General features: G+C 35.6%; 2 protein-coding genes across 2 annotated transcripts in view; one reads left to right on the top strand and one right to left on the bottom strand.

The window, feature by feature from the left end:
* The first annotated feature begins 3,089 nt into the window (after positions 1 to 3,089).
* LOC131778687 (uncharacterized) lies at positions 3,090 to 12,514 on the top strand. Its single transcript, XM_059095090.2, has 7 exons — positions 3,090 to 3,246; positions 4,193 to 4,807; positions 7,080 to 7,146; positions 7,898 to 7,979; positions 8,453 to 8,529; positions 9,973 to 10,084; positions 10,455 to 12,514. Exons 1-7 carry the CDS (start codon positions 3,180 to 3,182, stop codon positions 10,593 to 10,595), a joined length of 1,161 nt encoding a protein of 386 aa, XP_058951073.1. The 5' UTR covers positions 3,090 to 3,179; the 3' UTR covers positions 10,596 to 12,514.
* A 727-nt stretch (positions 12,515 to 13,241) lies between these two features.
* The window catches only part of LOC131778736 (laminin subunit gamma-1), a 14,252-nt gene continuing 12,924 nt past the window's right edge, over positions 13,242 to 14,569 (bottom strand). The window contains exon 12 of the mRNA XM_059095183.2: positions 13,242 to 14,569. This exon is cut by the window's right edge and continues 53 nt beyond it. Coding sequence (XP_058951166.2) covers positions 14,134 to 14,569 — 436 coding nt within the window. The 3' untranslated portion in view covers positions 13,242 to 14,133.

Raw genomic sequence — 14,569 nt, forward strand, 5'->3', positions numbered from 1 at the left:
TTGATGTTACAACGATATTCCAGAATTTCAGACGGGATATTTGGTCAAATCTCAGCGTTTCTTGAGACTTTTTGTAACTTGATATCAAATCAGTTTTACGCCATCAGTACAATCAAAAACATGTTATTGAGAAATATTCATTCACCGATGTCTAACAGATATCAATATTTGTTTTATCGATGTTTCTCGGATTTAAATGACGAGGCTTGATCAAATAACATAAAACGAGACCAAACATGGATTTTGTACGTAAACCCTAATCCCTTTCACATCGGAAATCATCTTTCCTTTCGGACAGACTTTTCTCTGACATCTCAATTTTGTTTGTGGTTTAATGACGTCAGAACACATGAGCACTTCCTAAATATTTGTTCAATTTATACGTATATTATTTCTTTCCATACAAGATTGCGTGGGCATGCAGTCGCGAAGAGATAATATTTTGCCATATTCCTTACCTCTGTAACCAGCTGAATAAATAAATATGTTCTCCTTAGTATTGCACAAGTTTTAAAATATTCCCAGCTGAATTGGAACCCCTTTAAATTCTGATATGGAAGTAATTCTGCCTCCGAAAAACATGAACATGAGTAGTGACTGGCTCTTTCTCTCCAAAGTTTGCTTGGATCAAAATTAACGAGCTGAAAAGAAAGCTGATTTTAAGGGGAGATTTTAGAATTTTTTTTTGAGTAGACGTTTACTGAGATACCCTTCGCTGATTTTAATAAAAACGCATTTTGCCACGAGCAAATCATCTTTTCATTGATAGAAATTAACATTTTATCTTTCGCAACTTAAATATGTTCTAAAAGAAGACATAATCTCCGGTCTCCGGTTTGAATGACGCAAATCACCGATTGACTTGAAGTTTGCTTTTTGCTGATTTTTTCTGGCCGATTTATAAGAAAAACGGTACAAGAAAATCATACGGCATAAACTGAGATCGCGTAGTGTGAAAATCAGTCATTTCTAAAGCTGCAGTTCCTTCAATGTGAAAGCTCGCTTTCCATAAAAGCTTTTAATATATGTGAATATCTATATCTATATAATCTGGTGGCGGAGCGTTGATTGCCATCGCTGTGGCACATAGGAAGATTGAATTTCAGACCTAAAAGCTGTTAAGTCTAAAATACGAAAAACACCCTTCTGTCAAAACAGCCCTCAGTCAATCTGTAGTTTCCATAGTCACGTTACTCTTGAATTCAAACTAGAAAGGAATACCGCATCATTCAGTTTTGTATTCATATATACACTCTTTATTTGGTGAGTAAGACCTCGGATCAAAAAAACCACTTTCGAAAGAAACTCTGATTATAAGAGGAAGATTTAGATCGCACTCAAGACGCTAATTAGCTCATTTTCTTTTCAGAGAAGAAATCACTGACATAATCAAATAAATCCAAGTGCTAATACGTTCATTTGAAATATTTGCAAAACACCTCTAGGACGGGTAGTATTAATTTATGTCAATGCATGTAAATAATGGCGCACAGTCATTAGCCAGATTGATCATGTGATCTCCACATGTGTCTTAGGTTTCTTAGTTGTTGGACGATCTCATTGCGTTAGGCTTTGACAACCCACCCTACCCATCCTAAGGGTGAAAGGGCAGGGGTCTCTTCTTCTCTGTTAGGTTTCATGTTTGTCATTTAATTTGTCAATAAATTTGTTGAATCTCATCTTGGTGTGACAGTAATTAGAATAATTCCGCCATTCAAATAATAAAACTTCATTCACACCCGTGCAGTACACTTGTGTCACATACTTTGAAAGCGTACATAGTACCCGCTGGTTTAGTATTATCCGCTGGATGACAAATTTACAACCTTTGTTTATGTGCCTCTCTTTTTAGCTTGAAATGGGTGGTTTTCCTTTCGAAGTGAGTGCCGTATTAGGAGATGACGGCCCTAAGATTTAAAATTGGAGGGCGTAATCAATACTTGATTAATATTAGCCTATTGCCAGTGCTCTTTGTTGAAGTCCGACCAAGCAGTATTAATTAGGAGGGCCTACCCTCCACCCTCCCATGAAAAGGTCCGTGGTTGATCTTAGGGGAAAAGGTGATTAGTTTACTCACTGTGGAAAAAATGTTATTTCACGGATTCCTTTGGGTATCAATCATGTGCAGAACTGCGAAAAGGTGTCACAAAGCTTATACCACCTTTAATCTTATCAAAGATCATTACCTGGGTCGGAACAAAAGTCCAGATAAATTAAACGCAAGTCAGTGATGGACGTTGAAGCTGTCCTCAAACGAAAAATCACAAACCGGAATTTTTTGCTAATTATAAATGTGTTGTTTTTCCGCTTTCCTTTCAGCTAATTATTCTAGTTCGAGAACAAAAGAAGCCCCCCTGCTGCTTAACTTCTAATTACCCCATTCTTTCAGTTTGTCTCGTTAGTTTCCAAGGTAACCACGCAGATTTATGTTCCTTAGAAAATCTAAAGTAAACTTAAGGGTTTTTGAAAAGCGCTTTTCGGTCGCAATACTCACTTTTATGATGAATCACTGTCTGAAAACTAACAAACCATGCTGAAATTTCACTCACTGATTGTTTGATTTCTGTACATGTTTAATGGACAATGCGTCCACAAAACATTGTCTCAAAGACAATGGGCTTTAAAAAAGAAAAAAAAGGGTTTTAAAACATTTTACATTAGAATATTCGCCAGAAGTTAAAAATAAAGCGGCCACGCTTTCTATTAGGTTATTTTTCTTCGTTGACGGAGAGAAATAAAATAAAACAAATCCGCGGGACGGCACAGAGTGATCCGAAGTCCTTTTGACAGCCGACAAATTATTGAAGTGATTGGGTAATATTTTGTTTTTGACGTGGTTGCGTGCACACAAAATTCCGCATGCAAATACACGACAAGACGATAGGGACTTGTCTTGATTTGTCACATTCAAAGTTAAATGTGTTTTAAGGCCAAACGAAAGAGTAAAATTTATATGAAATCAATCTTGGATGCGTTTCTTTTAAAATTTCTGACGAAAACCTTCGACCAGGCCACTCGTTGAAGAAAAAAAGTGAAAATTATCTTGCGTTTCTCTTTGCATAAATCATGCTAATTTAGCAAATTGCCCAGAATTCTGCGCGTGCAGCACAGAAGTTCTCGAAATAATGGTCTGTTCGATATATTCGAATGTTTGAATATGGTGGGTTGAAATTATAGCGATGAATTCCTACCCTGTCCTTCTTTTTCTTTCCCTTTTAATCTTCCAGGGTAACCAAAATATAGGAGGTAAGTACTGTACACTTTGATGGTCTAGTTGTTTTATCCTACGGTAGTATCCAAAACCGGTACCGACACGAAAGATTACAGGTACATGGACTGATCCACACGCATGGAGGAACCTAAACATGTCTTGTATCAAAGCTTTCTCTGACAGTGGAATTCTGTCGTCGAGTTTTGATTTCCGATCGAGATTTTTTCAAAATTTTGTTTTCAGGGTCTTTTGAAACTTAATTTTGCTAAAGAATTGTGTTTCCTTGACGTATTCAGGAAACAAGTGATGTTTGATGGCGATCTGTTCGAAGCGAAACGGGCGCGAGTTGGCTGTTTACATTTACATTATTCATTGGAAACTTTTTCAGCTTGAATTTGATTTACACACCAGAGGATATTTGAGTATTTTGTCAAAAAATGCCTTACACATTCATTTTTCGTATACTTTTCTCCTTGTTGTAGATAATATATTTTTTTTCTCGACACGTCTTTTTTCCGTGTTAATTCCACGGTCCACTGAATCGAAAAATATTAAAATTTCAGCAATCAAGTAGCGCGCGGTCCGTTAAGATTTTTTGTGATCCTTTAACCAGTTACGAGAATTCTGCAATTGAAGGGAATGGCTTAAAATGAAGAATGGTTTGAACCTGGACTTTTTCCGTCGCCTTTTCTAATATTCTTTCGCGAAAAGAAAGCGAAGTTCAAACATGGCGAGAGTCTTCGTCACAAAAACAGAAGACAGTTATTTTGTTTTAGAGCAATCTCCTCCTAAAGACGATTCTGTGACGCCTTTTAGTAAAGAAAGTGACTGCTGTAGAGAACCTAGTCAGTCCTTGGATTACGTGTCGCCGAACCTTTTCTAGACCCGAGTTGATGTGGTATTTCATGCATTTTGTTAAATGTAATGATCTCGAACCGGTTGTTTGACGTTTTGATAACGAATGATCTTGATTATTTCTAGGGGTGGAACATGACATAGTAGATGTCACAGACGGCCTTGAATTACAGAAAGTTTTCGACCAGTCTAACAGAGGACAGATACCGACAGAGGCCACTTTATCAAGTGCCGAGGAAAAAGATTTGTTAGTAAGTGGTCGGGTTACAGGAGTAGAGGACTCAAGTTCTAATGCTGAGGACGGAAAATCGAAGAGCGATGTTGTGAGTGAATCAACGGACTACTCCACGAAAGTATTTGAATCCGTCAGCGATGATGTGCAATCAGGGAAGCTATCGAACAACAAGGAGCGGTTAACCCCGGAAAATGACAGAGGGAGCCGAAACCTGCATGATATCAGGTTCAATAGAAATTATGAACTGAAGGGGCGATTAAATATTGATTCGGATGGACTTGCAGATCAAAATCAAGCCACAAGGGACAGTGTTGCCAAAGTCGACAAAATTAAGTTGGCTGAACCTGCAAAAGTTGGTGAAGCAGCTCAATTGGAATCTTTGAACGCAGGGACACCTTTCACTGCTGTTCCAGCTTCGAACTCCTCATCTATGCCGCCACAACCCTACATCCTGAAAGTGAAGAACACGCCAGCCAGAGCTGAGTTAGACGACATTTATTTTTTATGTGAGTATTTTCCTGCTATATTTTACCACGCCGAAATCAAATTATTTCCCCTCAGTACATTTTCAACGGGAGCTAGTTTTTCCTAAATGGAAAATCACAATATTTGACACAGTGGGCGGAACTAGATGGGCATGTACTCTATTTTAATGTTGTTTTCGGTTTTTCAGTATATCAGGTAAAAAATTAATGGCTTCCAATATATCAATTAAACTAAAATACGACTAATATTGAGGGAAATTTCTTGAACTCCATGTTTTTTTCTGTCAAAATGTTTCATCGAAAATGTTTCAGAGACCAATGACTTCCGTTTATTTTTTATTTTGGTGGTGTAGCTGAAACTTATCTGATGAACGTGTCTTCCTTCTTTACAAATACGAATTGTTCTCTCTTTAACGCTGAAATTACATTTCGTTTCCTCGTGAACTCTGTGACCTGGACATAGATTGTAAGTCTCTTCCTCTTTTTAAACATTATTTCCTCTCCATTGTTAGTGGTACTACGACAGCCTTCTTTAGGGCACTATTTTTCTACTCTGTGGGGCACAGTTTATATTTAGAAATTAAGTGTTCCATGTTTTGATTTTCTGGTGGAAAATAGTTCGTTTTTGAGTTCGTGTTAAAAAGCAGACTGTGAAATACTTCCGACAAAAGCAAGATCGAGGGCTTTTCAGAGTGAGGACTGTATTCCGTCACCATCTTCCTTGTTACGTCGTTTCGTGGTCGCCTTTCAGCGACAGTGACGTTACTCGATATTATGTCTTCTACTTTTAGACATGTTACAATTTTGAGGCCTTTTTTGATGCAACACGAATCACTAATATCTTGGCTGTCAAGCTGTTTTGGTCTCTGATTCTCAGATTTCTGTGACACTGATTTAGGTATATAATGGTTATTGTAAAATTTGTAGGATTTATTAAAGAAGAAATTTACATCTGAGAGCTAAGATTCCTTGAGGAAGTAAACATTTACTTAACCATGATCATATTTCAGGAAATAGTTGTGTAAGGAAATAGCAAGGTTGTGACAAGCTACATCCATCAAAAGTCATGAGGTTAATAGGGTAAAAGGAATTCAATTTGGGTGAAAGAGACATACTTTTTAAATGCCATTGCAAAAAATGAAAGAAGATTGAAATAATTTTGAATTAATGACAAAGAGAAGTAAACTTTGAACATCAGTATTGTTAAATACTAAATTGGAACATTAGGATATTATTTTCCTTGATGTACAGATAAGGTAAATGAGGATGCTAACAAATTCTACAAAATTTCATCCTTTCTTCCTAATTTAAGCAGACATTTTCATTTTGCAAGTTGAGTGTGAAAAAATATGGTGCAGGGGTGTTAAATTGTGTCAACATATGGCCAGGACATATTGTTTTAAACTGTATCCATAAATATATATTTATATAAACAGAGATTTCACTCAAGAAATGTTTAGATTTAGTACTGGTTGAATTATTAATGCTTTGTGGAGAAGCTATGCAACATTAATAATCTTTCTTGTATTGATTTCATTGTGTTAAACCCTTTTCTTGTTACAAATATCTACTTTTTTTTTGTTAAACAATAGTGCATGTTAATACTTTCCTTATAACTTTACATGGAACTGTTTGTTTACCAAGAAAGATTAGCAGTTAGGATGGGTGATATCAATCAAAAGTTTTTGGAGGGTTTGACATATTGAACACACATTTGGAAGCCTTAATTTGGTTGTAATGAGTTTTGTTAGAATGCATAGTTTTTGTTCATTCTAAAAAAAAAATAAAACATCTTTCTTTTTCTTTATTTCTTTACCAAGCTCAAAACTTACCATTTCTCTTATTTCCATATAAAAAAATTTTGGGCTATCAACATTGCTGATCCTAGCAGTATGTAGGATGTGTGTCATATGAACTTCAGAATAGACCTCGCCCACTGTGGAGTCTCTGTGGCTCAGTGGTAGAGTGCTGAAGCGCAGAATCTGAAGGTCTGAGGTTCGATTCCTCATGGGGACTCAAAGTTTTTTCTTTGTCCCACGCTTGTGACAAGATGAAAAACATCTTTCTTTATTTCTTTACTGCGCTCAATAACTTACCATTTCTCTTATTTCCATCTGCAAACATTATGCTATTGACATTGCTGATCTTGACTGATTGAATGGAATTGTTTTGAATGGAAGGATATTTCCATCGCAATGTTGCATAACCTTGTTTCGCCATAGAACCATGCTATTTTTAGCAAGTAGGAGAATAGAGAATTAACCTTCTAACCCTCAACTTTTTGTCATTTTAGTTATAGTTATTGGTTGTAGTGTGGCTGGCATTGCAGGACTAGCTCTAGCAGGATACTGTTGGTACAAGTAAGTGAAATCAAATCATGTTATTGTCATTCATATTTTTTTTTCCTTTTGAATATGGAAATTGCAGGAGTCAGTCTTTCTCATGGGTTGATAGTAGTCCTGAAAGGAGTTAATGTCAGACTGTTGTCTTTAAATTTAGACAATGAGTCTGATGAGTAAGGTTGATAACACTTGTAGGAGGGTTGCCATCTAACAGAAGAGTCAAGTGAAGATTTGATTTTTAGTTGAATGGTGTAAGCCTGTGTATTTGAATTTCGTTTTGTGTGTTTGTGCATGTCTGTGGTATGGTATTTATTTATTTAAATACTTTCATTGGTTTGTCAACTGTTAAAAAATCTTTTTGTCTATAAACTAACTATTTTCAGCAGATGTCTAATGCTTGCCCTGCCGATTGCCCAACCCACCATTAGAAAAATGTAACTTGCATGTAACCAAAGCTTCAGAACTTTTGAGTAGGATTTTTAATATGCTGCATGAAATTTTACATTTGTGAATTATCAATTACTGTTTATTTCCACAATCTAACCTACTAGTTTTCATGAACCTTACTTGTAACATTCAGCTTTCAAACAATTTTTCATTTGACTCTGGTATGACATGTATGCATGGTTTCCATGGGTTTAAAGTGTGTATGTTACAAAATTTTTTTCAGGACACATGAATTGAGTGCATATATATATATATGTATATGTGTGTGGGTGTGTATTAAGCTGCAGTTTTGAGCCTTTTATGATATTATTTTTTTCATAAGGCTCCACACGACTGCAAAAGCTGTAAGTGAAGCAGAATATTCAAGTTATGGTGCAACAAAACAGGGTGGTCAAGTGTCCCAGGTATAACTCTTTCCAGAGCTAAAATAACTGGTTGCAAAGGATTCTTTATTTTAAGGATTCAAAAACAGTGAAACTTTATTAAGCAGAACCCATGTTAAAATGCACCCTGTATTACATAACCCATATTTACCATAAAAGAAATGTTTCAGGGGTAGACTTCTGTTTGAAATAAAGATGGACATTAAATTGAGCTCTTGTCTTACTCAAAACCCACATAAAATGAACACTACAAGAGATTTTGTTATTGTTGTTTCTATAATTGTTTTTGATGTTTGGAAAACTGAACAACTTTAAAAACATGTTATTAAACTCATCATTTGTTTTTCTCAATGTAGTAGGGCAAGATACATAACAGAGCCAGATTTGTTGATAAATAGTTGTTAAAGCTTAATCACATGTGCAGTCAAACATTTTTCCAGTTGAAAATGAACTTGCACTGTTATACTAACTGCCTGTCATGTATATTCCTTTAGGGTGACCATAAACTTGATTACAGTGCGGAAATATATCATTACCAACAGACAAAGAGTCAGCTTTCAGCCCTGGAAAAGTATGTTGTTATACTCAATTTGATATCAGTGCTTTCACCTTATTAATTATTGATAATACTCTGTGAACTAATTATTTAAGCACCACACACATTTGATACAGTGGTAAGGGCTTTTATTAAAGGCACTGAATTTTAATTAGATCAAAGAACATTCCTCACTAGCTGACAAAATTATTTATGATGTCATGCAACAATATCAGCATCACAAAAGTCTTGGAGAGGTGTTTGCTGTAGTTAATACTTATGGATGGTAGAGATGAATGGTTTGGAGAACCTACTTGTATATTTAAGAGAAGAATATTGAACTGTTAGAGGAGTTCTTTGTTTTAGAGTTTCGTGGTCCAGGGTGTGAAATTAATTTTTTTTCCTGATAGCCACTTGGCTCCTAAATTTTTCAAAGTGGTAGCCAATTCAAAAAAAGTTCGTCACCATTTTTAAAGACAAACAAAACCCTTTTTTTACACTGTCAGTTCTAGACAGACCCTCCAAAATTAAGTTAGGAAAAAGATCTTTAACGTGCTACAAAGTGGACACTAGGATGGATGATATACAGCGTTCAAGCTCACCTAAACCAAAGATTGCATCTAGTTATTGACCAAGATGCATGTGCTGTGTTTTGGACATAAACTTAATGAGGAAGTTTGCTGTGGTTTATCTTTGCAAATCTTTTTAATTCACTATATCTCTAGGCAAGGTTATGATGAAGCATTCTAGTTGCCAATTCGGCAATTAATTTGCAGGATTTGGTCGTCAAAGTGAAAAATGTAGTTGCATTGGTGCCTGTATTAGGTGGAATTTCATGCCCTGTGGTCTGAAATGATTTCATTTGGGTTACAAGTTTGTGTTTGTGAAAGGTGGGCTTCAGGTTTATGGTAGACTTTTGATCAGTTAATGATAAACTAGTGAGCAGCTTTGTGCAAACTGGAATAATGAAAACTTATCTTGTTCTCCCGTGTGTTTCATCTGATATTAGCAGACTTTGTCAGGAAGTCTTTACAAGTAGTAAAAATTAGCTTGTTTGTATACACACAGTAAATACAGTGTCAATTTTCAACCTTTATGTGTAGTGAGATGCAAGCAGAAAGTATCCACAAGGTGTTACAAAGATGTTTTACTTGCGTGACATTTTTCGGATGTTACACGTGCAAGCAGTAATGTGTTTGGAGGTCACAGATTTAATACTATTTTAGTTTGTGCTGTACTGCTCACTAGTTTATCATTTTAAAAAAAAATATGTCCAGTCCTTTGTAGTGATAGATTTATTCCCTATAGTTTAGTAAATTACCCCTGAGTCTGAAGGAGTGCTGTCAGGGGAATGAAGTCTTAACAATGACCCAAGAGTTTCTAAAAACAATGATTTTGACATGTTTATCCTCCATTCTTAATGTCACTTCCAATGACAAGTCATTGTCTTTATTCCCTTTTTTTTTTTTTTTAAATCAGAGCTAGTGGTGTGAAGGGTGGCATCAAAGGGGAAACTCTTGATGATGATGATAACAGTGACGAAGGAGATGATGAGGATTATACTGTGTACGAGTGTCATGGGCTGGCTCCGGTAAGATTACACTGACAGTTTTACATAGTGACCTACATGCACTCAGATTAGAGAATAAAGCCATCAACAGTCAAGTATTTCTTTTTAAAACTGAAGGATTATCCCTGAAAGGAGATACAATGCATAATTGTTAAGATAACATTTTTAAAATTAGGAAGCTTTGTAACAGGTATTGGTCATAATTTATAAATTACAATTAAATAATTCAGTTTAAAAGCTAATCATTTTAAACAGGCTGAGGAGAGAGTAGCTTTTGTAATGCAAACAGGTAGTGGTGTGTCAAACATTTTATCATAGCAGGGCAAGCTTTAAATCTAAACAGTGCTACAGAAAAGGAAATTTATGAGTTTTTTTCAACTTTTGTTTTCAGACTGGTGATATGACAGTTGTTAACCCCTTGTTCAGTGATCAAGAGGTAGTTGGAAGTGATCAAGATGGAAATGGTGACAAGAGTGGAGCCAGTGGTCAGGGATCTCCTGTGGCCCCGCGCCATACATTTACAGAGTCTTAAATTAATATTATAGCTAATAACAAATATTAGTGCCACAGAGTTTAAGTTGTTTTATTTTTCTGACCAGTGGTGGGAATGTTTGTTATATATGTCATTTGTTTTGGGTCCTAAAATTATATACCAGGGTGCATCTTCATTTTTCTTTTTTGAAAATAATATTTTCCATGTGTTTTAAAAACGACTGGTTTTCAATATGAAATAAGATATCCTTCTAAAACTATAATTGTATTCATAAACAACTGTCTTTTGTAGTTTGGGTATCTTCAGTTTCAAAGGGACTTTATATTTCTCAAAATGTTGATGCACCCCTAGATTAAATTGGCTTTTGGTGAAACCCAAGGAGTGATGGTAGGTGACGTGAATAATATCATGGAGAAAAGTTTTATACAAAAAAAATTATCGAAAATTTCAAATTATAATTTTTATATCTGGGTCTTTGGTACAAAATTTCTGTTAATCATTATAAATTATTTCACATTTACCAAATTGTAAATAGTTAATAATATCACTCTGGTGTTAAAGTTGCAAACCAGGTGATCAGTGTTGGTGATCGTAATAATGGTTTTACCATTAAAATATCTTGTATTCATATATAAAATGATAGCATTTATTATTATTGGTAAATTTTGATTGTTGTGGAGAAGTGTGTTGTGTTACTTGAGGGACTGGTTGATTAAAGTTGGTAACTAACATAACCTTGTACTTCCACAATATATTGGTTGGGCAAGAGTCATTTGACAAGTCTGTAGAGATGGTAATTTCATCTATTATAATTATTTTAATATTAAATGAGACTTAATGTTAAAAACTTCTAACCGGTAATTGCAGTCTTTGCAACAAGGATATAAGTTACCATCAACCGTTTAAGATTTTGAACGATTTTAAAGGAAGTTTTAAAATTATGCATAAGAGCCATTTGGTGAGTCATGTAAGCTCTTGAGGGTGGCTAAGCAGTAATCTACAGTTATTATTAATGTTATTACTATAATAATTTTTTTTTTTGGTAGTAGTGTTATTTTTCTCAACATAGTCCCTTGACATCTATGTAGAGAACTGATTTTAGGAAATCAACTATCTTTACAGACTTTTGTATGGAAACTAATTATAACAATTTAATTTGTAAATGACACCTTTGAGCAAATTGAGAGCTTGGTTACACAGCACAGATAACATAACTTTGCTATTGTTCTTTGCAAGAAAATAATTAGGTTGTGTCAGGGATACTCTGTGTAGCTATCTTGGTACCTAGTAAAATGTCTGATAATCAATTTTTAACACGAATTCAAAGGTATTTTTGTGGCATACAAATCTTCGCGCAGAAATTGTTTCATCGTTTGCAAAAGTAGAAAATACAGAAGAAGTAACAAATTCTGTGAGTTAGAGGAACAAGAACGTTAAGATGGCTTAAATGGTTTGGAAATAAGAGACTTGCAAATTTAGGAACTCTGATTCATCATATATTTCTTGTATGACTCGTAGGTTTTTCAGTCGTTGCCACTACAGTATTAATTGTTAAATTTTTCTCAGTAACTGTCTACAAGACAAGTATATTGTAAGGAGGTGGTGTTTATACATCACACTCTTACAATGAGTAATATTGAAGTTAACTGTAATAACTTTATTCATAGGAACAGAAGATTGAGTTGTTCCTCAGGATACTGATATATATTTATATTTAAGGAATATGAGACAATCTAAGGTCAATAATATTTGCCTGATTGTTAAAATATTCTTGAAAGCTCTTGGGGTTAAGTTTTCTACATGCTATTCTTTGACTCATTCGTAGTAGCTCAGTAAAAAGAGCTGTGTAACCAAGCTCCATGAATATGTGTGACTTCTAGAGATGTAGGGACATGGGTGGCTAAGAATACACTAAATAATTCTGTAAACCCATAAACTATAAACATAGCTTCCATGGATCTGTGACTGTTCTTAGTATGGGTGAGTCCATATCCTTGTGTATTGCTTCCATAGAGGGCTGCACTATCACCACTGGAAAACAAGTTGTGAATCATTGATAGTCTAGGTTCTAGATTGGGTGGCTCAAAAAGTTTTCTGATTTTCACCATTCCCACCTGATGGGTCGAGGTTACCATTACTTCAAGTTTTCTTTCGTTATCTTTTTGGCATGGTATCTAAAAATGCCCCAATATTTCTGAACCCATCCTGATGTTTTCTTGGAGAGGGTTACCGTAGAAATATTTAAGTATTAAAGAAAAGCAGAAGCGACCGATTACTTGTCATTCTTCGCAGTAAGAACTCAGAGTAATACAAATTTCTGTAGCTGAACGAGGATCTTGCCCAACGTCTTTCTGGCGTCATGGCCTTTTGACCCTTTTACTCCCAAGATCTAATTGTTAATTCTCCCTTCCAGCTGCCAATCATTTCCCTATAAATTAGTTACCAGGATTTGGTGATAAATCCAGATAACTCGGTCTACTTGATAAGTTCTCATAACCTGCTTGCTAGATAATCCTTGAATGTTATAATGAGAAGTTACATATTACACCTCTGGTTAAGGAGACCGACTGGTTTCCTGTGACGGCTATTTAAATTGAGAGGCATTACCGAAAAAATTGAGAACGTAGAACGCCTCCGTCTCCCAAAAGAGGTGAAAACGTTTTCATATGATGACACAGAATAGAGCAGAGGAGAAGGAAATAGTTTTATTGACAAAACCGATTCTACAGAAAACCTGTGTGACGTAATAGTCTGGGGCGACCAACATCGCCTTGTACTAAAATAGAGTTGTATGCTACTTGCTGGGGCCCGTTTCTCGAAAGTCCCGGTAACTTAACGGGCCCGAAGCCATAGTTTTAAGTCAAAAGTTATAGAATAAAGAAGCAGGCTCTGGCACCCTAACCAGTCCATGCTGTTTCTTTAGTTGATAGTTTTTTTGGTGTAATTATCAAAACTTTTGAAACCCCCATTTTGAATGAAAGTAGAACACCTTTACGGGTCCGTTAAGTTAACGGGACCGAGAGAAACGGGCCCCATATAGCCCGGCTGATGCGTACATGCCTTTTGCCAGAGCTATTTCCTCACACATGAAAGCTTGATTTAAGCAAATAAATAATGCAAGCAAATGCAAAAATGACTCTTTAGGGTTGATCTCGAAGAGAACAAACCATTGCCAATGATGAAAAACATACTAACAATTTATTGGAGTCCATGCTAAATTAACCGTTTTAAATTTGTGAACATTAAAACTGGGAATATTAATTTCACTTCCATTTCTGTAAATGTACTTTCTGTGTTTAACATGAACTTTAATTATGATAATACCATTCAATAACATAATCTGCAACTCCGTTCTAAAAACCGAGCAATTATTTTAAAATGCCTGGCAATACAAAAGGATAAATGGATTTCTTATTGCTATAGTTTAATACGTAATAATATACCAAGTTGTCACTTAGTTGAGAAACATTGTTTAGCACAAGATGTTTAAATGCGTTACTCCTGGCTGGCCTATTTCAGTCGTGTATAACCTTAACGAGCTTTTTGTCAGTGTCACAACTACAAAACTTAATTAGCTCTACGTTTCTGGTCGTGGAGTCGTACGAGGGCAAACCTTTGGTAGGTTTTCATAATTCTTTTGAAGAAGTTCCTTTTGCTTAATCAATTTGGTTAGATCTATGGTATATTCTATGATTTTATTCTTTACTAGTTCACTCTGTTTTTCCACTGTCGATACTTCACGGTCCAACTGACGTACCAAGTCCGTTTCGTTCTGGAGCTGATTTTCAATGCGATTCATTCGCGTCATATTCACAGAGTCCAGCCCCTCGATCTCATCCAGAAGTGCACTCAGCCTGTCACGAACTTCTTTTATTTTTTCGCGCGCATTCTTAGCTGCTTCGCCAGCTTCATTTGTCTTGTTCAGCGCGTCTGCAATACTCTTCTCATGTTTGGCAGCGGTATTCTTGTGGTCGTCCAATTCATCGGTAGCTTCCAAGACTGGATCGGTGACG

Source organism: Pocillopora verrucosa, chromosome 4, assembly GCF_036669915.1.
Source record: "Pocillopora verrucosa isolate sample1 chromosome 4, ASM3666991v2, whole genome shotgun sequence".
In the NCBI taxonomy this organism is placed as follows: domain Eukaryota; kingdom Metazoa; phylum Cnidaria; class Anthozoa; order Scleractinia; family Pocilloporidae; genus Pocillopora; species Pocillopora verrucosa.

Excerpts from the sequence above, each read along its gene's own strand:
- LOC131778687 (XM_059095090.2), top strand. The coding sequence starts at position 3,180 with ATGAATTCCTACCCTGTCCTTCTTTTTCTTTCCCTTTTAATCTTCCAG. Across the intron at positions 8,530-9,972 it reads CAGCTTTCAGCCCTGGAAAA|AGCTAGTGGTGTGAAGGGTG; the intron begins GTATGTTGTTAT and ends TTTTTAAATCAG. Across the intron at positions 10,085-10,454 it reads AGTGTCATGGGCTGGCTCCG|ACTGGTGATATGACAGTTGT; the intron begins GTAAGATTACAC and ends TTTTGTTTTCAG.